This window comes from Marmota monax, unplaced genomic scaffold (genome assembly GCF_021218885.2).
Source record: "Marmota monax isolate L192 unplaced genomic scaffold, Marmota_monax_Labrador192_F-V1.1 WCK01_AAM20220418_F8-fsc00023, whole genome shotgun sequence".
Taxonomy (NCBI): Eukaryota; Metazoa; Chordata; class Mammalia; order Rodentia; family Sciuridae; genus Marmota; species Marmota monax.
This window is the reverse complement of record NW_026692907.1, coordinates 17,985,445-18,003,317: the sequence shown is the minus strand read 5'-3', so window position 1 is coordinate 18,003,317 and position 17,873 is coordinate 17,985,445. Positions and strand designations below refer to the sequence as shown.

Here is a 17,873-nt window from a genome sequence, read left to right as displayed (position 1 = left end):
GTTGGGTCTTGTTTTGTGATCCATTCTACTAGCCTGTGTCTCTTAATTGGTGAGTTTAAGCCATTAACATTTAGGGTTATTATTGAGATATGGGTTGTTCTTCCAGCCATATTTGTTTATTTCTGTTACCAAACATGGTTTGTTTTCCTCTTTGATTATTTTCCCCCCCTTTACTGTCCTACCTCCCACTGTTGGTTTTCATTGTTATTTTCCATTTCCTCTTCCTGTAATGTTTTACCAAGGATGTTTTGAAGAGATGGTTTTCTAGCTGCGAATTCTTTAAACTTTTGTTTATCGTGGAAGGTTTTAATTTCATCTTCCATCCTGAAGCTTAATTTCGCTGGATACACAATTCTTGGTTGGAACCCATTTTCTTTCAGTGTTTCAAATATGTTATTCCAGGATCTTCTAGCTTTCAGAGTCTGTGTTGAAAGATCAGCTGTTATCCTGATTGGCTTACCCCTAAATGTAATCTGCTTCCTTTCTCTTGTAGCTTTTAAAATTCTCTCCTTATTCTGTATGTTGGGCATCTTCATTATAATGTGTCTAGGTGTGGATCTCTTATGATTTTGCACATTCGGCGTCCTGTAGGCTTCTAGGATTTGGGATTCTGTCTCATTCTTCAAGTCTGGGAAGTTTTCTCGTATTATTTCATTGAATAGACTGCTCATTCCTTTGGTTTGGAGCTCTGTACCTTCCTGTATCCCAATGACTCTTAAGTTTGGTCTCTTAATGTTATCCCATATTTCTTGGATGTTCTGCTCATGGTTTGTTAACAGTCTTGCTGAGCTGTCTATGTTCTTTTCCAGTTGAAATACTTTGTCTTCATTGTCTGATGTTCTATCTTCTAAGTGTTCTACTCTGTATTCTCCATTGAGTTTTTAAGTTGGTTTATTGCTTCCTGCATTTCTAGGATTTCTGTTTGTTTGTTTTTTATAACCTCTATCTCCCTGTATAGTTGATCCTTTGCTTCCTGGATTTGTTTGCGTAATTCATTGTCGAAGTGATCTTTCATTGTCTGATTTTGCTGTTTAATATCTTCCTTGATACTCCAGATCTTCTGAAGCATGTATATCCTGAATTCTTTATCTGACATTCCATCTGCTGCAGCTGTTACCTCTTCTAAAGTTGTGTTGACCTGCATTGCTTGTGGTCCTTTCTTTCCTTGTCTTTTCATACTGCTTGCGTATCTTTCCTGCAGGCGCGGGCGGCGGCTCTGCTCTCTCCTTATTCCAATTGGGGTATCGTGGCTACCACGCTGGCAGGTCACTGGGCCTGTTCTGGGCGCTGGCGGCGGCTCTGTTCTGCCCCTACTCCAATTGGGGTGACGAGTGTACCACGCCGGCAGGCCACCAGGCCTGATCCACCGGTCGGTTGCAGGTTTGCCTACCCTGCAGGCACGGGCGGTGGCTCTACTCTGCCCCTACTCCATATGGGGTGACGTGTCTGTCGTACCGGCAGGCCACTGGGCCTGTCCCGCTGGCGGGTCGCAGATCTGCCCACCTTTCGGGCACGGGTGGAGGCTCTGCTCTGCCCCTACTCCAATTGGGGTGTCGTGACTACCCTGCCTGCAGGACGCTGGGCCTGTTCCTGGCACGGGCGGCGACTCTGCTCTGCCCCTACTCCAATTAGGGTGGTGTGTGTACCATGCCGGCAGGCTCCTGGGCCTGATCCGCCGGTCTGTTGCAGGTCTGCCTACCTTGGAGGCGCGGGCGGCGGATCTGCCCTGCCCCTCCTACCACTCCTGCGGACCCCTGGGCCTGATCTGCAGGTTGGTCACAGGTCTGCTCACCCTGCGGGCATGGGTGGCGGTTCGGCTCCGCCCCCACTCCAATTGGGGTCACGTGGCCACCACACCGGCAGGGCCTGATCCGGGCGTGGGAGAAGGATCTGCTCTGCCCCTACTCCAGTTGGGGTGACGTGTGTACCACACTTGCAGGCCACTGGGCCTGACCCGCCAGTCTGTCACAGGTCTGTTTACCTTGCAAGCGCGAACGGCGGCTCTACCCTGCCCCTCCTACCACGCCCATGTACCACTGGGTCGCGGGTCTGCCCACCTTGCGGGTGCGGGTGGCGGCTCCGCTCCGCCCCCTCTCCAATTGGGGTCACGCGGTCACCACGCTGGCGAGCTGCTGGGCCTGCTCTAGGCGCTGGCGGCGGCCCGGCTCCTCCCCTCTGGCTTGAAGAGAAATTGAGGAGACTCGTGTGTCTGTGCCTCACCCCCCCTACCAGGAGACCAACTGTTTATGTCGCCGCTGGTATTGATGAAGTTCTCTCCTCCGCTGCTTTCTGATGACATCAGATCTCTGCCATGTTGGTATCCTATGCGAATGGCAGCATTTCGTTCCCCTTGCCGGGCAACCAAAGCAACGGGTGAGTCCTGACCGGCCCTCAGCAGGACCCGGACCGAGAAGCAGTTTCCGCGGGCTCCTAGCCCCGGGCCAGGGAAGTTCTGGGAGCCGGAACTCGGCTGCTCCGTGCTCGGTGTAAGCTCCTATAAGGGTAGGCTCCAAGAAGCAGTCCCCGCGGGCTCAGTTCCGGGAGCCGGAATTCGGCCGCTTAGTGCTTGGTGTATGCTGTGATAGGAGCAGGGTCCAAGAAGCAGCCTCCGCAGGCTCCGCAGCCCTGGGCCAGGGCGGTTCCGGGAGCCGGAACTCGGCCGCCCCGAGCTCGGTGTTCGCTCCGATAAGATCAGGTTCTAAGAAGCCCCCAGGCACTGAACCCTAGCAATCTGTCTGCAAGCCGCAGGCGAATGGCAGCCTGAAATTACCTTTTCTATGGCTGAATGAGCTGCGGTCAGTCGAAAACAGGGATGGTGAAGTCAGCTTTCCAACATGGTGTCCGCTGGCCTCCTCTGTGGTCTGACCAGTGTGGAGAACCGAGGTGGACCGCTTCCTTCCCCCGTCTCGAACCCAGAATTCAGCCCTGAGTACGGTGCTTGCACGGCTGGCAGAAACTGCAGCGCTGTATCCCTGCATCGCTATCTCCTCGTTTCCCAGCGCGCGCTGCAGACTCTAGCCGCGGGGCGATTTGCTGAATAAGCAGTGTTACCCTCCGTGCGACAAACCTCTCGCGTTTGAGTCCCCGTAGCCGATCCTCGTGCGATGGAAATCCTTCCTCCAGGTTCCGGAGCACCCCACTATTGCTGGAAATTCCTAACAAGATAGCCTTTAGCCATCCTGACTTGTCATACTCCCACACAGTGAAGCAGCACACGGGGGCAATGCACTCCCCTCGCCGCCATCTTCCCTCTCCTTTGCACCTTACTTAAAAGAACTCTAGTTCTCAGTTTAAATGCCATTTTTTCAAAGAGTTTTTTCCTTGACTCCTCATTTAAACTACTTTTCTTAATCCAGTTTCCCAGCACTTGGCATTTTCTTTCATAGAACACACTGAAGTATTTACTTAAATTTGATTTTTGTAATTATTTATTTATTGTTTATGGTTTTCCCACAAAACCATAGATTCTGTGAGGGCCAGGGGACCTGTCCGTCTTACTACTAAATAAGTTTACAGTTCCCAAAGTTATGCTGACCTCCAGGGAAAGTGTCCTGTTGTTCTTCTACTCCTGGTGTATTGTATAGAAGATATTCAAAAAAGGAATCTGAAGTGGAGCAAATTGTATTCCATGCTTATATGATTATGTCAAAATGAACCCCAATATTGTCTATAACTATAATGCACTCATAAAAACAAAGAAGGGATCTTTAAAAATCACATTTTTTGAGACTCGTGAAGTTTGGCCTCAGCCTTGATATTAAATCAAAATTATATATTTAACTTTGTGTGAAGTTCAGTTTCAGCTTTGATATTCAGTCAATGCTACATATTTAACTTTGGCTTCAGCCTTCGGAAGGCTAAATGCCTACTTCAATATACTACCTTAAATCCTTGAAATTGTGCATGTACATGGTCAACACAATGTGATTACAAAGGTTACTGTCATTGCTAGTCAGCAAAGTGAGTGGTACTAAGTAGCATGCCAATGAGATTTACTGTGTTATCACTTTGGACCATAGAGGAACATGTTAGAAAATGCTTAACTTGGAAAGAAAATTTCCTTAAGTCTTTGACATTGAAATTCTATCAACTAATTGATAAACGTATTTTAATAAGGGAAGAGGAAAATTTACAGTAATTAAAGAGTTAATTGTAGTGCAAAAGCAATTAAGTACTTTCAAATAATTTAATAAATTTGAAGAGATAGTAGATATTAAATTGTATCACATTTTTTTTCTCATAGAATTACAACTTTAACTTTCAACCAAATTACCCATGAAAGCTGTTTCTAATTTGTAGTTATTTAAGTTCACTCACAGCAGAAATTGTGAAGTAACTTTTATAGAGAATGTTTTTTCACATAATATGGGGATAAATTTAAAGTGGATGTCAATTCTGCTGCATCCAAATTACGTGAGGGGAAAACATGTCCAACACGTACATCCTGTACAACAATATACATGATAAATCATCCTGAATCCAGTGATAAATGTAGAATATGAAAAAAAAAACTGTTAGAGATGAACAAGGGAACCTCATTTTTCCTTGCTATTTCAGAGGCTTCTGTAGAAGGTGAGCCTCTAATTTATAACAAATATGCAGTACTTTGACCAAGGAGCAAGTTTGCAGCTGACAGGGTGGAAGAATCATTGTTCCTAATTAAAATGTCAAGCTTTAAAAAATCTGTTATATTGTAAATACAGAACTGCAGTCATCATTACTTTTGGATAACATTTCTTACTTAAGCTTCTTTCCAAGCAGTTCATTCTCTGATGGTGATGTTGAACTTTGGCTTCAGCTTTGACTGAATATTGATTTTTCCTCTGACTCATTAATTGAAAGTATTAATTGGCTCCATTTTATGTTCCAGTTTTTGTACTAGGGGATACATTAATCAACTATTTTTGGCTTGATGAAGTATTTTAATTCCTGATGTTGTAAGCTCCTCAGTCTATTCCTGTTTTGCCCTAGTAACTAGTAGCATGTCTGGTTCATACTAGGCACTTGAGTCTGCTATATCCATTAATAATCCTTCTGGTTGTGGGGCATTTGTGATATTTGGTAAGCAGATTTGTTATATAATCATACAGACTATTAATGAAAAAAATTGAGCAGAGCAAAAATTTAGGAGAGACTTCTAAAACTCAGCACAATAACCCTGTCTCCCGATTGACACTAATGCTTCTGGTGAGGACTATAATTGAATCTAATAGGAATCTACCTTCCTATGATATTTTCATGACCACATTTCCTAATCTAATTCATTAGAATGCAATTAGAGATTTCAATAAGTGTCTTGAAGAAATTCAGACACAACATTTAAAGCATTCTCTTCATTTCCAGTCTGGTAACTCAGAGAGGAAATAGCATTGTAAGGACATTACTTCCTTTTGATGTACAAAGCTTTGGTGCCTCTTCTTACCTTCATTTGTGAATAAAATTCCAAACCTTTTAGTAAAATGTTTTATTCTCTTAGTTGGGAATATTACTTAGTTATTAAGAGAATAAATTTTGAAAATTCACATTACTTTTTTCTTAAGCAAAGTAAGAAGAAAAAAAATAACTTTAATGCTTATCCTGAAACTTTCATAAATTTTCCTCATGATTTCACAAAGGCTCACCTTGGACAGTTTCACTCTCTTAGTTCCTTGTACCATCATTGTCTGATTGAATTTACTGAGAATATAGAGTATTTATCCTATTACTAATCACTTTATCAATTTAATAGTTGTTTCTGGTTAACCTTTATCCTTTCCTATTGGAATGTAATAGTTTTCACAGAGAAAGTGGGAACAAACTATGTAATGTTTTGAAGAACCAACAATAAAAAATTAAAAAAAAAAGAGGAACTGTAGCTTCAGTTTTTCCTTTTACACATCTACCAATATAACATTTTTGTCACAAGAAGAGGCTTACCCCTTTTTTGTTCTTGTTGTTGTTCATTCTGTTTTGAACATGACTGAGTAGCCATTTGGTTTTCCTAACTATAATGTACAGACCTTATGCCTTTGGAGTATGAGTTTACTAGCAATGTTTTTACCAGCACTTTGGTGGAGGTGAAATATACACATTGCCTAATGTGTTGGATACATATATGTGCATAAAAACAAATATATGCATGTATTTTATTTTTTATTTTTGGAACCAGGGATGATTGAACTCAGGGGCACTTGTACACTGAGCCACATCCCCAGCCCTATTTTGTATTTTATTTAGAGACAGAGTCTCACTGAGTTGCTTAACCTGTGGCTTTTGCTGAGTCTGGCTTTGAACTCATGATTCTCCTGCCTCACTCTCTCAAGCCACTGGGATTACAGGCCTGCACTACTGCAGCCAGCTATATGCATATATTTAAAAAATGAATTTGCAGTTACTTATTACAATTATTTTTCCATGTTTTTTGTATTACTATGCTTTCTGCTTTTGGTTACATTTGGTATATAGGTTTTATATAATTTTAACATATAATATACGATTCTGATATAATCATATAACAAAACTTAGAAGTAGTTGGTTTAAAAATAATTTAGTTCTGCTATTGACTACACAAAGCACACATATTTGCATTCCATATGCCTCACAAGATACAGAAATTCTTTCCAAATTATAGGCAAAAAAACTATCATTTGCTTTTAGTAAATAACTAGCATGCAATGGTGAAATGTTGCAAAAATACCTGTTATCACTCAAATTTAAAACTCTCAGTTTCTGCATCTGTCCAATTTCTTCAGGAAGAAATTCCAGCTTATTGGAGCGTAGAGACATAACTGTGACATTCTTACAGCTTCCAATCTATTGGTAACAAAAGAAAATAGGTGAAGAGTAACAATGTAGAGCTGTTGTTATATTAATTTTTCTAATTTACTAAACCAATTAACTCATTGATTTCTCTCACTTTAAACTTTCTTTTAATATGTGTACTATCCTTTTTATAATCTTTTAAAAATATTTATATACATATTTAGATATTAAGGCAATATATACCTCATTATTTTAAATATTAACAAGGAAGTATTTTATTAAAAATCTTACTATTAAAATATCTGTCAACACTATTGTTTTTTGAATCAGATTGTTTTTTCTAAGTAAGTAATAATCTCTATGTTTTTAATAGCAGAGCATACATATTCAAAAAATGAAATATTATTGACAGTTCTTTGGCAAAGCTAATTTTATTTCACATTACAATGTTATTTATCACTTTTATTCATAACTTTTGGCTTTAAAATAATGATGCAGTGATTATTTTCCATCATATGGAACTATTTAGTATAAAATGTTAAATTGAAAATATGCTTCACATTCTTTTTTGACATTAGTAAATGAAAGTCTGTTTAGAGGTTAATAATTAACAGAATCTCTTTGTGAATCTGAAAGTTAACATGAAATTAGTATGTAATTGGAAACCTTACAAATATTTATAGCAATAAAAACCCTTTTACTTCAGAAATGGAAATGTCATATCCAAAAGCGTTACTTCTATTGTTCTTAAAAGCAAAATACATAAATTATTTAAAATTGTATTCCTTAGCATTAACTTATATTTATTATACTTATTTTAATATTTATTATAATTATCATATAATGTTTATTATAATTATTTTATTCTTTGTAAGCAATATTTGCATTTTTTCTGGTTTAAATGTAAGAATATTTGTCATTTAAAACAGAATGATTATATAGATAATTCCTATACACATTTGCTCAACTCATGAACCTACTCTGCTATTTCATCTGTTAATATTTCATTTCAAAACACATTAATTAAAAGTTAATTGATGGAAAACCCACTTCTCTGGGTAATTCTGGAAGGAAATTTTCATCAACTGCTAATGTTCGGAGACTGTGAAGGTAGCCAATAGTAGATGGTAGTGATTCCAGTTCATTACAGCTACAGTCGAATTCTTCTAGTAAAGATAAACTGAAAAGTTAAACACAGTAGTTTAGTTATTCCGGCAAAAATTTTTTGCAAAACCACATATCCAATCACCAAACAAAAGTGGTTCATCAAGGTTTACAAAAATATTACATCAATTCATTAATTTTATCAGTTCAGTTGAATGGTCCTATATCATTAAATGAGTGGTTTGATTTGGTAAAATAAATAAGGTTAATTTTTTCCATTTCTGAATTTGTCATTCAGCCGAGCCATTGGAAATTATGAAAGAATTTTTGTTTTTGTGTTTGTTTATAACTCAGGTGTCATTTTTACCCAGAAGTTCAGAATGTGTATCTTGGGATGAGTCCCTAAAATGGCACTGAGTAGGTAGAAGGGTGGTGGAAGGTTCAATAAAGAGAGGATGCATGGGGAAAAGCAGTAAAAACAAAAACACTAATGTGATGGTATTTTATTAAGTATTTTAGAGATAGAAAGACCTATTAATCTCTCTCTCTCTTTTTTTTTTTTAAAAAAAAACCCTCTATTTTGAAACTCATTTTATAAATAAGAAAATTGAGGCTTAAATAGGCTAAGAAACTTTCCAAAAGCCATACAAATTGGCAAATCTGGAACTGAAATCAGATAACATGGCTCTGCTACATTACCCTGCCTGTAGACATGCTTTGTTTGCTTTACCTAGAATTATTAAAAAGTAGTAAATATACACTATTGATCCAGATTTTTGGTGCCCCTTGCAAATTTGGTAATACTAGGCCTATATTCTTCCCTGAGAAGCAATGGATACAGAGTTATAACTACTGTCTTCAAATGGGCACAGTCCTTTTGTGGGTCTCCTGTTTGTCACAATCCCTACCACTCTATACTTAAATGCTGTATCCTAGAGCCACAGAAAGGAATCATAGGAGTGAAATAAAATCTTAGAGTAGTTTTGATTAGGATGTGGGGGAAAAGGCACACTCATACATTGCTGGTGGGACTGCAAACTGGTGCAACCAATCTGGAAAGCAATGTGGAGATTCCTTGGAAAACTTGGAACAAAACCAACATCTGACCCAGCTATCCAACTCCTTGGTCTATAACCCAAAGGACTTATAAATAGCATACTACAGTGATGCAGCTACATCAATGTTTATAGCAGCACAATTCACAGTAGCCAAACTGTGGAAGCAACCTAGATGCCTTTCAATAGATGAATGGATTCACAAGACTGTGTATGTTAGGCAAAGAAAGAAACTGTGGCATATATATACACAATGGAATATTACTCAGCAATAAAAGAGAATAAAATTATGGTATTTGCTGATAAATGGATGGAGTTAGAGAATATCATGCTAAGCAAAGTAAGTCAATCCCAAAAAACTAAAGGCTGAATGTTCTCTCTGATAAGTGGATGCTAATCCATACTGGGGTGGGGGCATGGGATGAGTGGAGAAACTTTTGATTGGTCAAAGGGAAGGGAGAGGAGGAGAGGGGGCATGAGAATAGGAAAGATGAGATGGACATCATTACCCTAGGTACATATATGATTGCATGAATGATGTGACCCTACTTTGTGTACAACCAGAGAAGTGAAAAATTGTGCTCTGTTTGTGTACAATGAATCAAAGAGCATTCTGCTGTCATGAATAACTGATTAGAATAAATAAATAAATAAATAAATGGAATCATAGGAGTGATATTATTACAAGGAAACAAAAAAAAACTTCACTGTCTTTTAGCAACATGTGGGAAACAAAGAGATCTTGGAAGAGAAAAATCACTAGCTATATTTAAATTGCCATTGGTGTTTTAATATTATTACATTGGTATTAGCATTCATACTTTTGCCATTATTGTAGCAGGAAGGAATTTCCAGGGGGAGGAGCCTGCCATAGTAAAGGGAAAAATGAAGTCAATTTGAGTAAGGTTATAGAATCAGCTTTCTTTTTTATATATTGGAAATAGCTAACTTGAATACAGTTTGCTCTCATCATTTATTTAAGAAATGAACTTGAAAATCAAGCATAGGAGCTGAAGTCAGTTTGGTGGATTTAGGCCCTAGCCCTGTCACTTACTGGATATATAATCTTGGGTGTCAACAAATAAAAGAAAGACCACTATAGCTCAGAAAACAAAGCTGCTTTTATTTACCTGCCAGGTAAAGGTACACATAGGGAAGAAAATCCAGTAAGTGGTGCTCTGAGGAGGAAAGTCAGTAAAAAAGTAGGGGTTTGCGAGAGTCTGATTGGGTAACACCATGATTATGTTCACCAAGGATGGAGAACTTGCATTATGACAAGTATGAAATGGACTCATAGGACTGTGTATGTTAGGCAAATAGAGACCTACTGTCTGTGGGTCAAGAAAACATCCAATACATTTAGGTTCAGTCTGACTCTGTCCAGGGTCACCCAAAGTTCATGATCATTTGAAATTCAACTGGTTAGAACCAGCTATGGCAAAAGGTGGCATTCAACTTTGACTAATAGCTCAAGTGAAATTTTTTCCTCGTACATAGACAAGTCATATAACTTTTAAGTCTCAGTTTCTCTTCATATTTGCAATGTGGATACCAATAATTCCTGCCTCATGTAGTTGCTTTGAATAGTTCATGAAATATTATCAATAAAGTACATAGCATAGAATTAGTCAAAAAAACAAAGTAATTTTTTTCTTTTATTATTAGTGAACCCAATCAAACTTGTTTTTAGATCCACTCAGACACCCCACCCCATAGGGGGCGGTCATGCTCCTGAGGTGCCAGGTGGGCATGCTGTTTGACTCTGTGCATATGTGTATTTGTGGGGGCAAGAATCAACATATGTGGAAAACTCAGTAAATATCTATTTATTAAAAACCCTAACATCATGTCTTATACATCAAATGCATTAATAATTTTTGTAAAATTGCATAGAAGGGGTTTCTACAAATAGCTTGGACTCCTGTATTCAGCAAGTGGTGATGAAAGTGATGGGGCATTTTTATAATAAAAATTTCAATTGTACATTCAAAGGGTGAATTCAAACAAGATATTTTAAAAATAAAAAAAATGAGGATTCTTGTTTTTTCTTTCTTTTATACAAACATATTTTGAAATTGGTCTTAAGCCACAGTTAGGCAGTCCTCAGTTTTGCTCAGTGACAGTATGCAGGAGTTTCAGTTGTCATAGTTCATTAAAAAACACTTGTTCCCCAATGACATGGTTTAAATTTCAGTTACTTGGTATTTTAACTGTAGTGACTCTATAAAGTATCAAGCTTTCTTCGGTCCACAAATCACAATGTAAATGTGAATAATAGATGAACATCATGATCAATGAACAGTTACATCACTGTCTTCAAAGTTGTGATGGGCCGTGCATATCTGTTACTGTGTTCACAGACAGCAAATCATGTATCTGCTATTATGCTCACATATCAACAGCAAATTGTGTTGTCTGTCTTCCAGCAGTAGACAGATAGTATAGGCAAAATAATTTAACTGTTAAAACACTGTTACTGTTGGATACAGCTCTTGGTTGTCCTAATTCTCTTGGAGATTTATGTGAAAATATGAAAATTTTCTACTTATCACAAAAGACAACTTCACTAATCCAGCCAATGGACCATGCAGTTATTTTAACTTTTAAAGCCCATTATCTTACACAGACTTTGGTATAGGCTATTCATGCCACAACTGGCGATTATACAGTTTCATTGCCTGAGTTCTGGATGAAATATGATATGAAACATAAAAATGAAAATATTTGAGCCTCGTGGTAGGAAGTAACAGCAAGTAATATGTGTGTGGCACGGCAGAAATTTTCAGCACACTGTGCAAATAAACTTAGCAGGATTTCAACAGAGTATAAACGGAGTTAGAGAAGACACAGGTGACTGTGGGGCTGTTGACACTGCTCCTGTTAGAGAATCCCAGATACGCTGCCAGGGGAACTTAGTGAAGGCACGCTTACCCACATGAGTGAGTAAAGTGGTTGAAAGAAGAAGAGGTTTCAGAGTAAGTGACCTAGCAGTACATATCATGCAGAAGGGACTCTCACAGACATTTCACAACACTGGAAGCACAAAGGATAAAAATCTGGAAGCTGCCAGGTGAGGTGACACAGGCTTATAATCCCAAAGACTAGAGAGGCTGACGCAGGAGGATCATAAGTTCAAAGCCAGTCTCAACAATTTAGCAAAGCCCTAAGCAACTCAGTGAGACTGTGTCTCTAAATAAAATACAAAAAAAAAAGCTGACAATATGGCTCAGTAGTTAAGTTACTGGGTTCAATCCCCAGTACCAAAAACAAACAAACAAAAACTTATCCAAACTTGAAAAGGACTATAACAATCCACTGATGTTCACCTTGTATCATAACTTATATTATGGAAAGAAGGCAGGTAATGCTCAAGCTAAATTTGGTGTTTTATAAAACAAAACAAATATTACATCTCAGTGTTCCTAGTATTTAAAAATACAGTATACTGAACAAATATTAGTTTTATTATTTCTCGAATCCCCTATATTTATAATGGACAGTATGAGCGTTTAAGGGTATGATAAAAGGTTTAAAGACTTTTTGTGAAAATGATCATAATTTTTCACATTGGTTAAAACCATTTTGCACAGCAGATTACACAATAATTTTTATGATCACTTCAATTTATTGTGATTTATTTATTTATAAGGAATATGTATTTGATATTCAATATGTTCTTGGTACAGACCTCTTAAAATCCTTGGAATCTTCAAAGTAATAAGTGCTTTACTGTGTACTAATGAGAAGACTTGAGATTAGGGGCTCTTACAGAGCTTCAGGATGGGAGCTGCTTGCCAAGGAAACCAACCATGTCATTAGAAGTTTGAAGTGTCAGTCCCACACCCTGACAACTGGGAAGAGGAGAGAGGCTGAGGTTGAGCTGATCACGAAAGGTCAGTGATGTATAATCACCACACTCACATATAAAGCTTCTATAAGGGCCCCAAAAGATGGAGGTTCAGAGAACTTGTGAGTTGCTGATTGCATGAGGTAGGGGGTTCCAGGAAGGTGGTGCTCTCGAAGAGCACACAGAAGTTCCATGTTCCTTCCCCATGTACCTTTTCATGTGTTTTCTTATCTCTACTCTTTGCATTATCCTTTATCATACACTGGTTAACTTGTTTCCCTGATTTCTGTGAGCCATTCAACCTAAAGACTGGACTTGAAGAGGGAGTCATAGGAACCCCCAATTTATAGATGATCAATCAGAAATCCCCCAGATCTGGACTTGTGACTGATGTCTAAGTGGGAGGCAGTCTTGAAGAACCTAAACTTTACCCTGTGGGTTCTGATTCTAACTTCAGACATGTGTATCAGAATTGAGTTAAACTATAGACATTCAGTTGTTGTCCATAGGAAACTGGGAAATTACTTGATGTAAGGAAAACCCCACATAGTTCAGTGACCAGAAGTGTTCTGTGATGTGTGTTGACAGTACTGTAGGAAAAAGTTTTTATTCCAACATAGTTTCATACTAGTATACAAAGAAAGGACTTTCTGTATTAAAAAGACAACACATTTATCATACAATGAGCTTTAGAGCCTAAAACATTGGGTTACAAAGAAGAACTAGTATGTGCAAAATACACATTTATCAATGATCTCTCAAATACCAAAGATTCATACTCATGACCTATGATTTCAGCTGACTTCATTGATAGCTATCTTCCTAAAAATAATTAAAGGTGTTTTAATACAGGATCTTGTATGAAAACAGCTAACACATTTATGCAGATTAATACTGTCATTTATAATAATAAAGTAAAAAAGAAACCAAAGATTATTTTAGAAGCTTTATATCTTGACTAGTACACATTGAAAATAAAAATAAGTCCAAAGGAAGTATAAAGCACTTTAAAGTGGTGCTTCCTAACAGACGGATATCCTTAATGAACATAGATGCAAAAATCCTTAAAAATATTAACAAACTGTATTCAAGAACACATTAATAAGATTGTACATCGAGTTGGTAACCTGGTAAGGGGGGTGAGGCACAGACACCCGAGTCTCCTCGATTTGTCGTCGAGCCAGAGGGGAGGAGCCGGGCTGCCGCCAGCGCCTGGAGCAGGCCCAGCGGCTCACCAGCGTGGTGACCGCGTGACCCCAATTGGAGAGGGGGCGGAGCGAAGCCGCCACCCGCGCCCGCAAGGTGGGCAGACCCGCGACCCAGTGGTACACGGGCGTGGTAGGAGGGGCAGGGCAGAGCCGCCGCCCGCGCTTGCAAGGTAAACAGACCTGTGACAGACTGGCGGGTCAGGCCCAGTGGCCTGCCAGCGTGGTACACATGTCACCCCAACTGGAGTAGGGGCAGAGCAGATCCTTCGCCCATGCCCGGATCAGGCCCTGCCGGTGTGGTGGTCACGTGAACCCAATTGGAGTGGGGGCAGAGCGGAACCGCCACCCGTGCCCGCAGGGTGAGCAGACCTGTGACCAACCTGCAGATCAGGCCCAGAGGTCCGCAGGCGTGGTAGGAGGGGCAGGGCAGATCCGCCGCCCGCACCTGCAAGGTAGGCAGACCTGCGACAGACCGGCGGATCAGGCCCAGGAGCCTGCCGGCGTGGTACACACACCACCCTAATTGGAGTAGGGGCAGAGCAGAGTCGCCGCCCGTGCCAGGAACAGGCTCAGCGACCTGCAGGCGGGGTAGTTACGACACCCCAATTGGAGTAGGAGCAGAGCAGAGCCACCACCCGTGCCCGAAAGGTGGGCAGATCTGCGACCCGCCAGCGGGACAGGCCCAGTGGCCTGCCGGTATGACAGACACGTCACCCCATTTGGAGTAGGGGCAGAGTAGAGCCGCCGCCCGTGCCTGCAGGGTAGGCAAACCTGCAACCGACCGGCGGATCAGGCCCAGTGGCCTGCCGGCGTGGTACACTCGTCACCCCAATTGGAGTAGGGGCAGAACAGAGCCGCCGCCAGCGCCCAGAACAGGCCCAGTGACCTGCTGGGTGGTAGTCACGACACCCAATTGGAATAAGGAGAGAGCAGAGAGGCCGCCCGTGCCTGCAGGAAAGATACGCAAGCAGTATGAAAAGACAAGGAAAGAAAGGACCACAAGCAATGCAGGTCAACGCAACTTTAGAAGAGGTAACAGCTGCAGCAGATGGAATGTCAGATAAAGAATTCAGGATATACATGCTTCAGATGATCTGGAGTATCAAGGAAGACATTAAACAGCAAAATCAGACAATGAAAGATCACTTAGACAATGAATTACCAAACAAATCCAGGAAGCAAAGGATCAACTATACAGGGAGATAGAGGTTATAAAAAACAAACAAACAGAAATCCTAGAAATGCAGGAAGCAATAAACCAACTTAAAAACTCAATGGAGAATACTACCAGCAGAGTAGAACACTTAGAAGATAGAACATCAGACAATGAAGACAAAGTATTTCAACTGGAAAAGAACATAGACAGCTCAGCAAGACTGTTAACAAACCATGAGCAGAACATCCAAGAAATATGGGATAACATTAAGAGACCAAACTTAAGAGTCATTGGGATACAGGAAGGTACAGAGCTCCAAACCAAAGGAATGAGCAGTCTATTCAATGAAATAATACGAGAAAACTTCCCAGACTTGAAGAATGAGACAGAATCCCAAATCCTAGAAGCCTACAGGACGCCGAATGTGCAAAATCATAAGAGATCCACACCTAGACACATTATAATGAAGATGCCCAACATACAGAATAAGGAGAGAATTTTAAAAGCTACAAGAGAAAGGAAGCAGATTACATTTAGGGGTAAGCCAATCAGGATAACAGCTGATCTTTCAACACAGACTCTGAAAGCTAGAAGATCCTGGAATAACATATTTGAAACACTGAAAGAAAATGGGTTCCAACCAAGAATTGTGTATCCAGCGAAATTAAGCTTCAGGATGGAAGATGAAATTAAAACCTTCCACGATAAACAAAAGTTTAAAGAATTCGCAGCTAGACAACCATCTCTTCAAAACATCCTCGCCAAAACATTACAGGAAGAGGAAATGGAAAATAACAATGAAAACCAACAGTGGGAGGTAGGACAGTAAAGGGGGGGAAAATAATCAAAGAGGAAAACAAACCATGTTTGGTAACAGAAATAAACAAATATGGCTGGAAGAACAACCCATATCTCAATAATAACCCTAAATGTTAATGGCTTAAACTCACCAATTAAGAGACACAGGCTAGTAGAATGGATCACAAAACAAGACCCAACAATATGCTGCCTACAGGAGACGCATTTGATAGGAAAAGACATACATAGGCTGAAGGTGAAAGGTTGGGAAAAATCATATCACTCATATGGACTTCGGAAACAAGCAGGAGTGTCCATACTCGTATCAAATAAAATAGATTTCAAGCCAAAGTTAATCAAAAGGGATAAAGAGGGACACTACATACTGCTTAAGGGAACCATACACCAACAAGATATAACAATCATAAATATTTATGCCCCAAACAATGGTGCAGCTATGTTCGTCAAACAAACTCTTCTCAAGTTCAAGAGTCTAATAGACCACCATACCATAATCATGGGAGACTTCAACACACCTCTCTCGCCACTGGACAGATCTTCCAAACAAAAGTTGAATAAGGAAACTATAGAACTCAACAACACTATTAATAACCTAGACCTAATTGACATATATAGAGTATACCACCCAACATCAAGCAGTTACACTTTTTTTCTCAGCAGCACATGGATCCTTCTCAAAAATAGATCATATATTATGTCACAGGGCAACTCTTAGACAATATAAAGGAGTAGAGATAATACCATGCATCTTATCTGATCATAATGGAATGAAACTGAAAATCAACGATAAAAGAAGGAAGGAAAAAGCATACATCACTTGGAGAATGAACAATAGGTTACTGAATGATCAATGGGTTATAGAAGACATCAAGGAGGAAATTAAAAAATTCTTAGAGATAAATGAAAACACAGACACAACATATCGGAATCTATGGGACACATTGAAAGCAGTTCTAAGAGGAAAATTCATTGCTTGGAGTTCATTCCTTAAAAAAAGAAAAAACCAACCAATAAATGATCTCATACTTCATCTCAAAATCCTTGAAAAAGAAGAGCAAAACAACAGCAAAAGAAGTAGAAGGCAAGAAATAATTAAAATCAGAGCTGAAATTAATGAAATTGAAACAAAAGAAACAATTGAAAAAATTGACAAAACTAAAAGTTGGTTCTTTGAAAAAATAAACAAAATCCACAGACCCTTAGCGATGCTAGCGAAGAGAAGAAGAGAGAGAACTCAAATTACTAGCATACGGGATGAAAAAGGCAACATGACAACAGACACTTCAGAAATACAGAAGATAATCAAAAACTATTTTGAATCCTTATACTCCAATAAATTAGAAGATAGTGAAGGCATAGATAAATTTCTTAAGTCATATGATCTGCCCAGATTGAGTCAGGAGGATACAGACAACCTAAACAGACCAATATCAATTGAGGAAATAGAAGAAACCATAAAAAGACTACCAACTAAGAAAAGCCCAGGACCGGATGGGTATACAGCAGAATTTTACAAAACCTTTAAAGAAGAACTAATACCAATACTTTTCAAGCTACTTCGGGAAATAGAAAAAGAGGGAGAACTTCCAAATTCATTCTATGAGGCCAACATCACCCTGATACCTAAACCAGACAAAGACACTTCAAAGAAAGAAAACTACAGACCAATATCTCTAATGAACCTAGATGCAAAAATCCTCAATAAAATTCTGGCGAATCGGATACAAAAACATTTCAAAAAAAATGTATACCATGATCAAGTAGGATTCATCCCTGGGATGCAAGGCTGGTTCAATATACGGAAATCAATAAATGTTATTCACCACATCAATAGACTTAAAAATAAGAACCATATGATCATCTCGATAGATGCGGAAAAAGCATTCGACAAAGTACAGCATCCCTTTATGTTCAAAACTCTAGAAAAACTAGGGATAACAGGA

The 17,873-nt window shown here is 39.4% G+C and overlaps 1 protein-coding gene across 6 annotated transcripts in view; it reads right to left on the bottom strand.

Annotated features, from left to right (window-relative positions):
- Lrrc7 (leucine rich repeat containing 7) overlaps positions 1 to 17,873 on the bottom strand; it is a 552,277-nt gene that overhangs the window by 106,290 nt on the left and 428,114 nt on the right. For all 6 annotated transcript variants that reach the window (XM_058581585.1, XM_046451172.2, XM_058581588.1 and 3 more), the window contains 2 exons: positions 7,792 to 7,921; positions 6,677 to 6,792 (listed from right to left, as the gene is read on the bottom strand). In XM_058581585.1, coding sequence (XP_058437568.1) covers positions 6,677 to 6,792; positions 7,792 to 7,921 — 246 coding nt within the window. The remainder of the gene's footprint in view (positions 1 to 6,676; positions 6,793 to 7,791; positions 7,922 to 17,873) is intronic.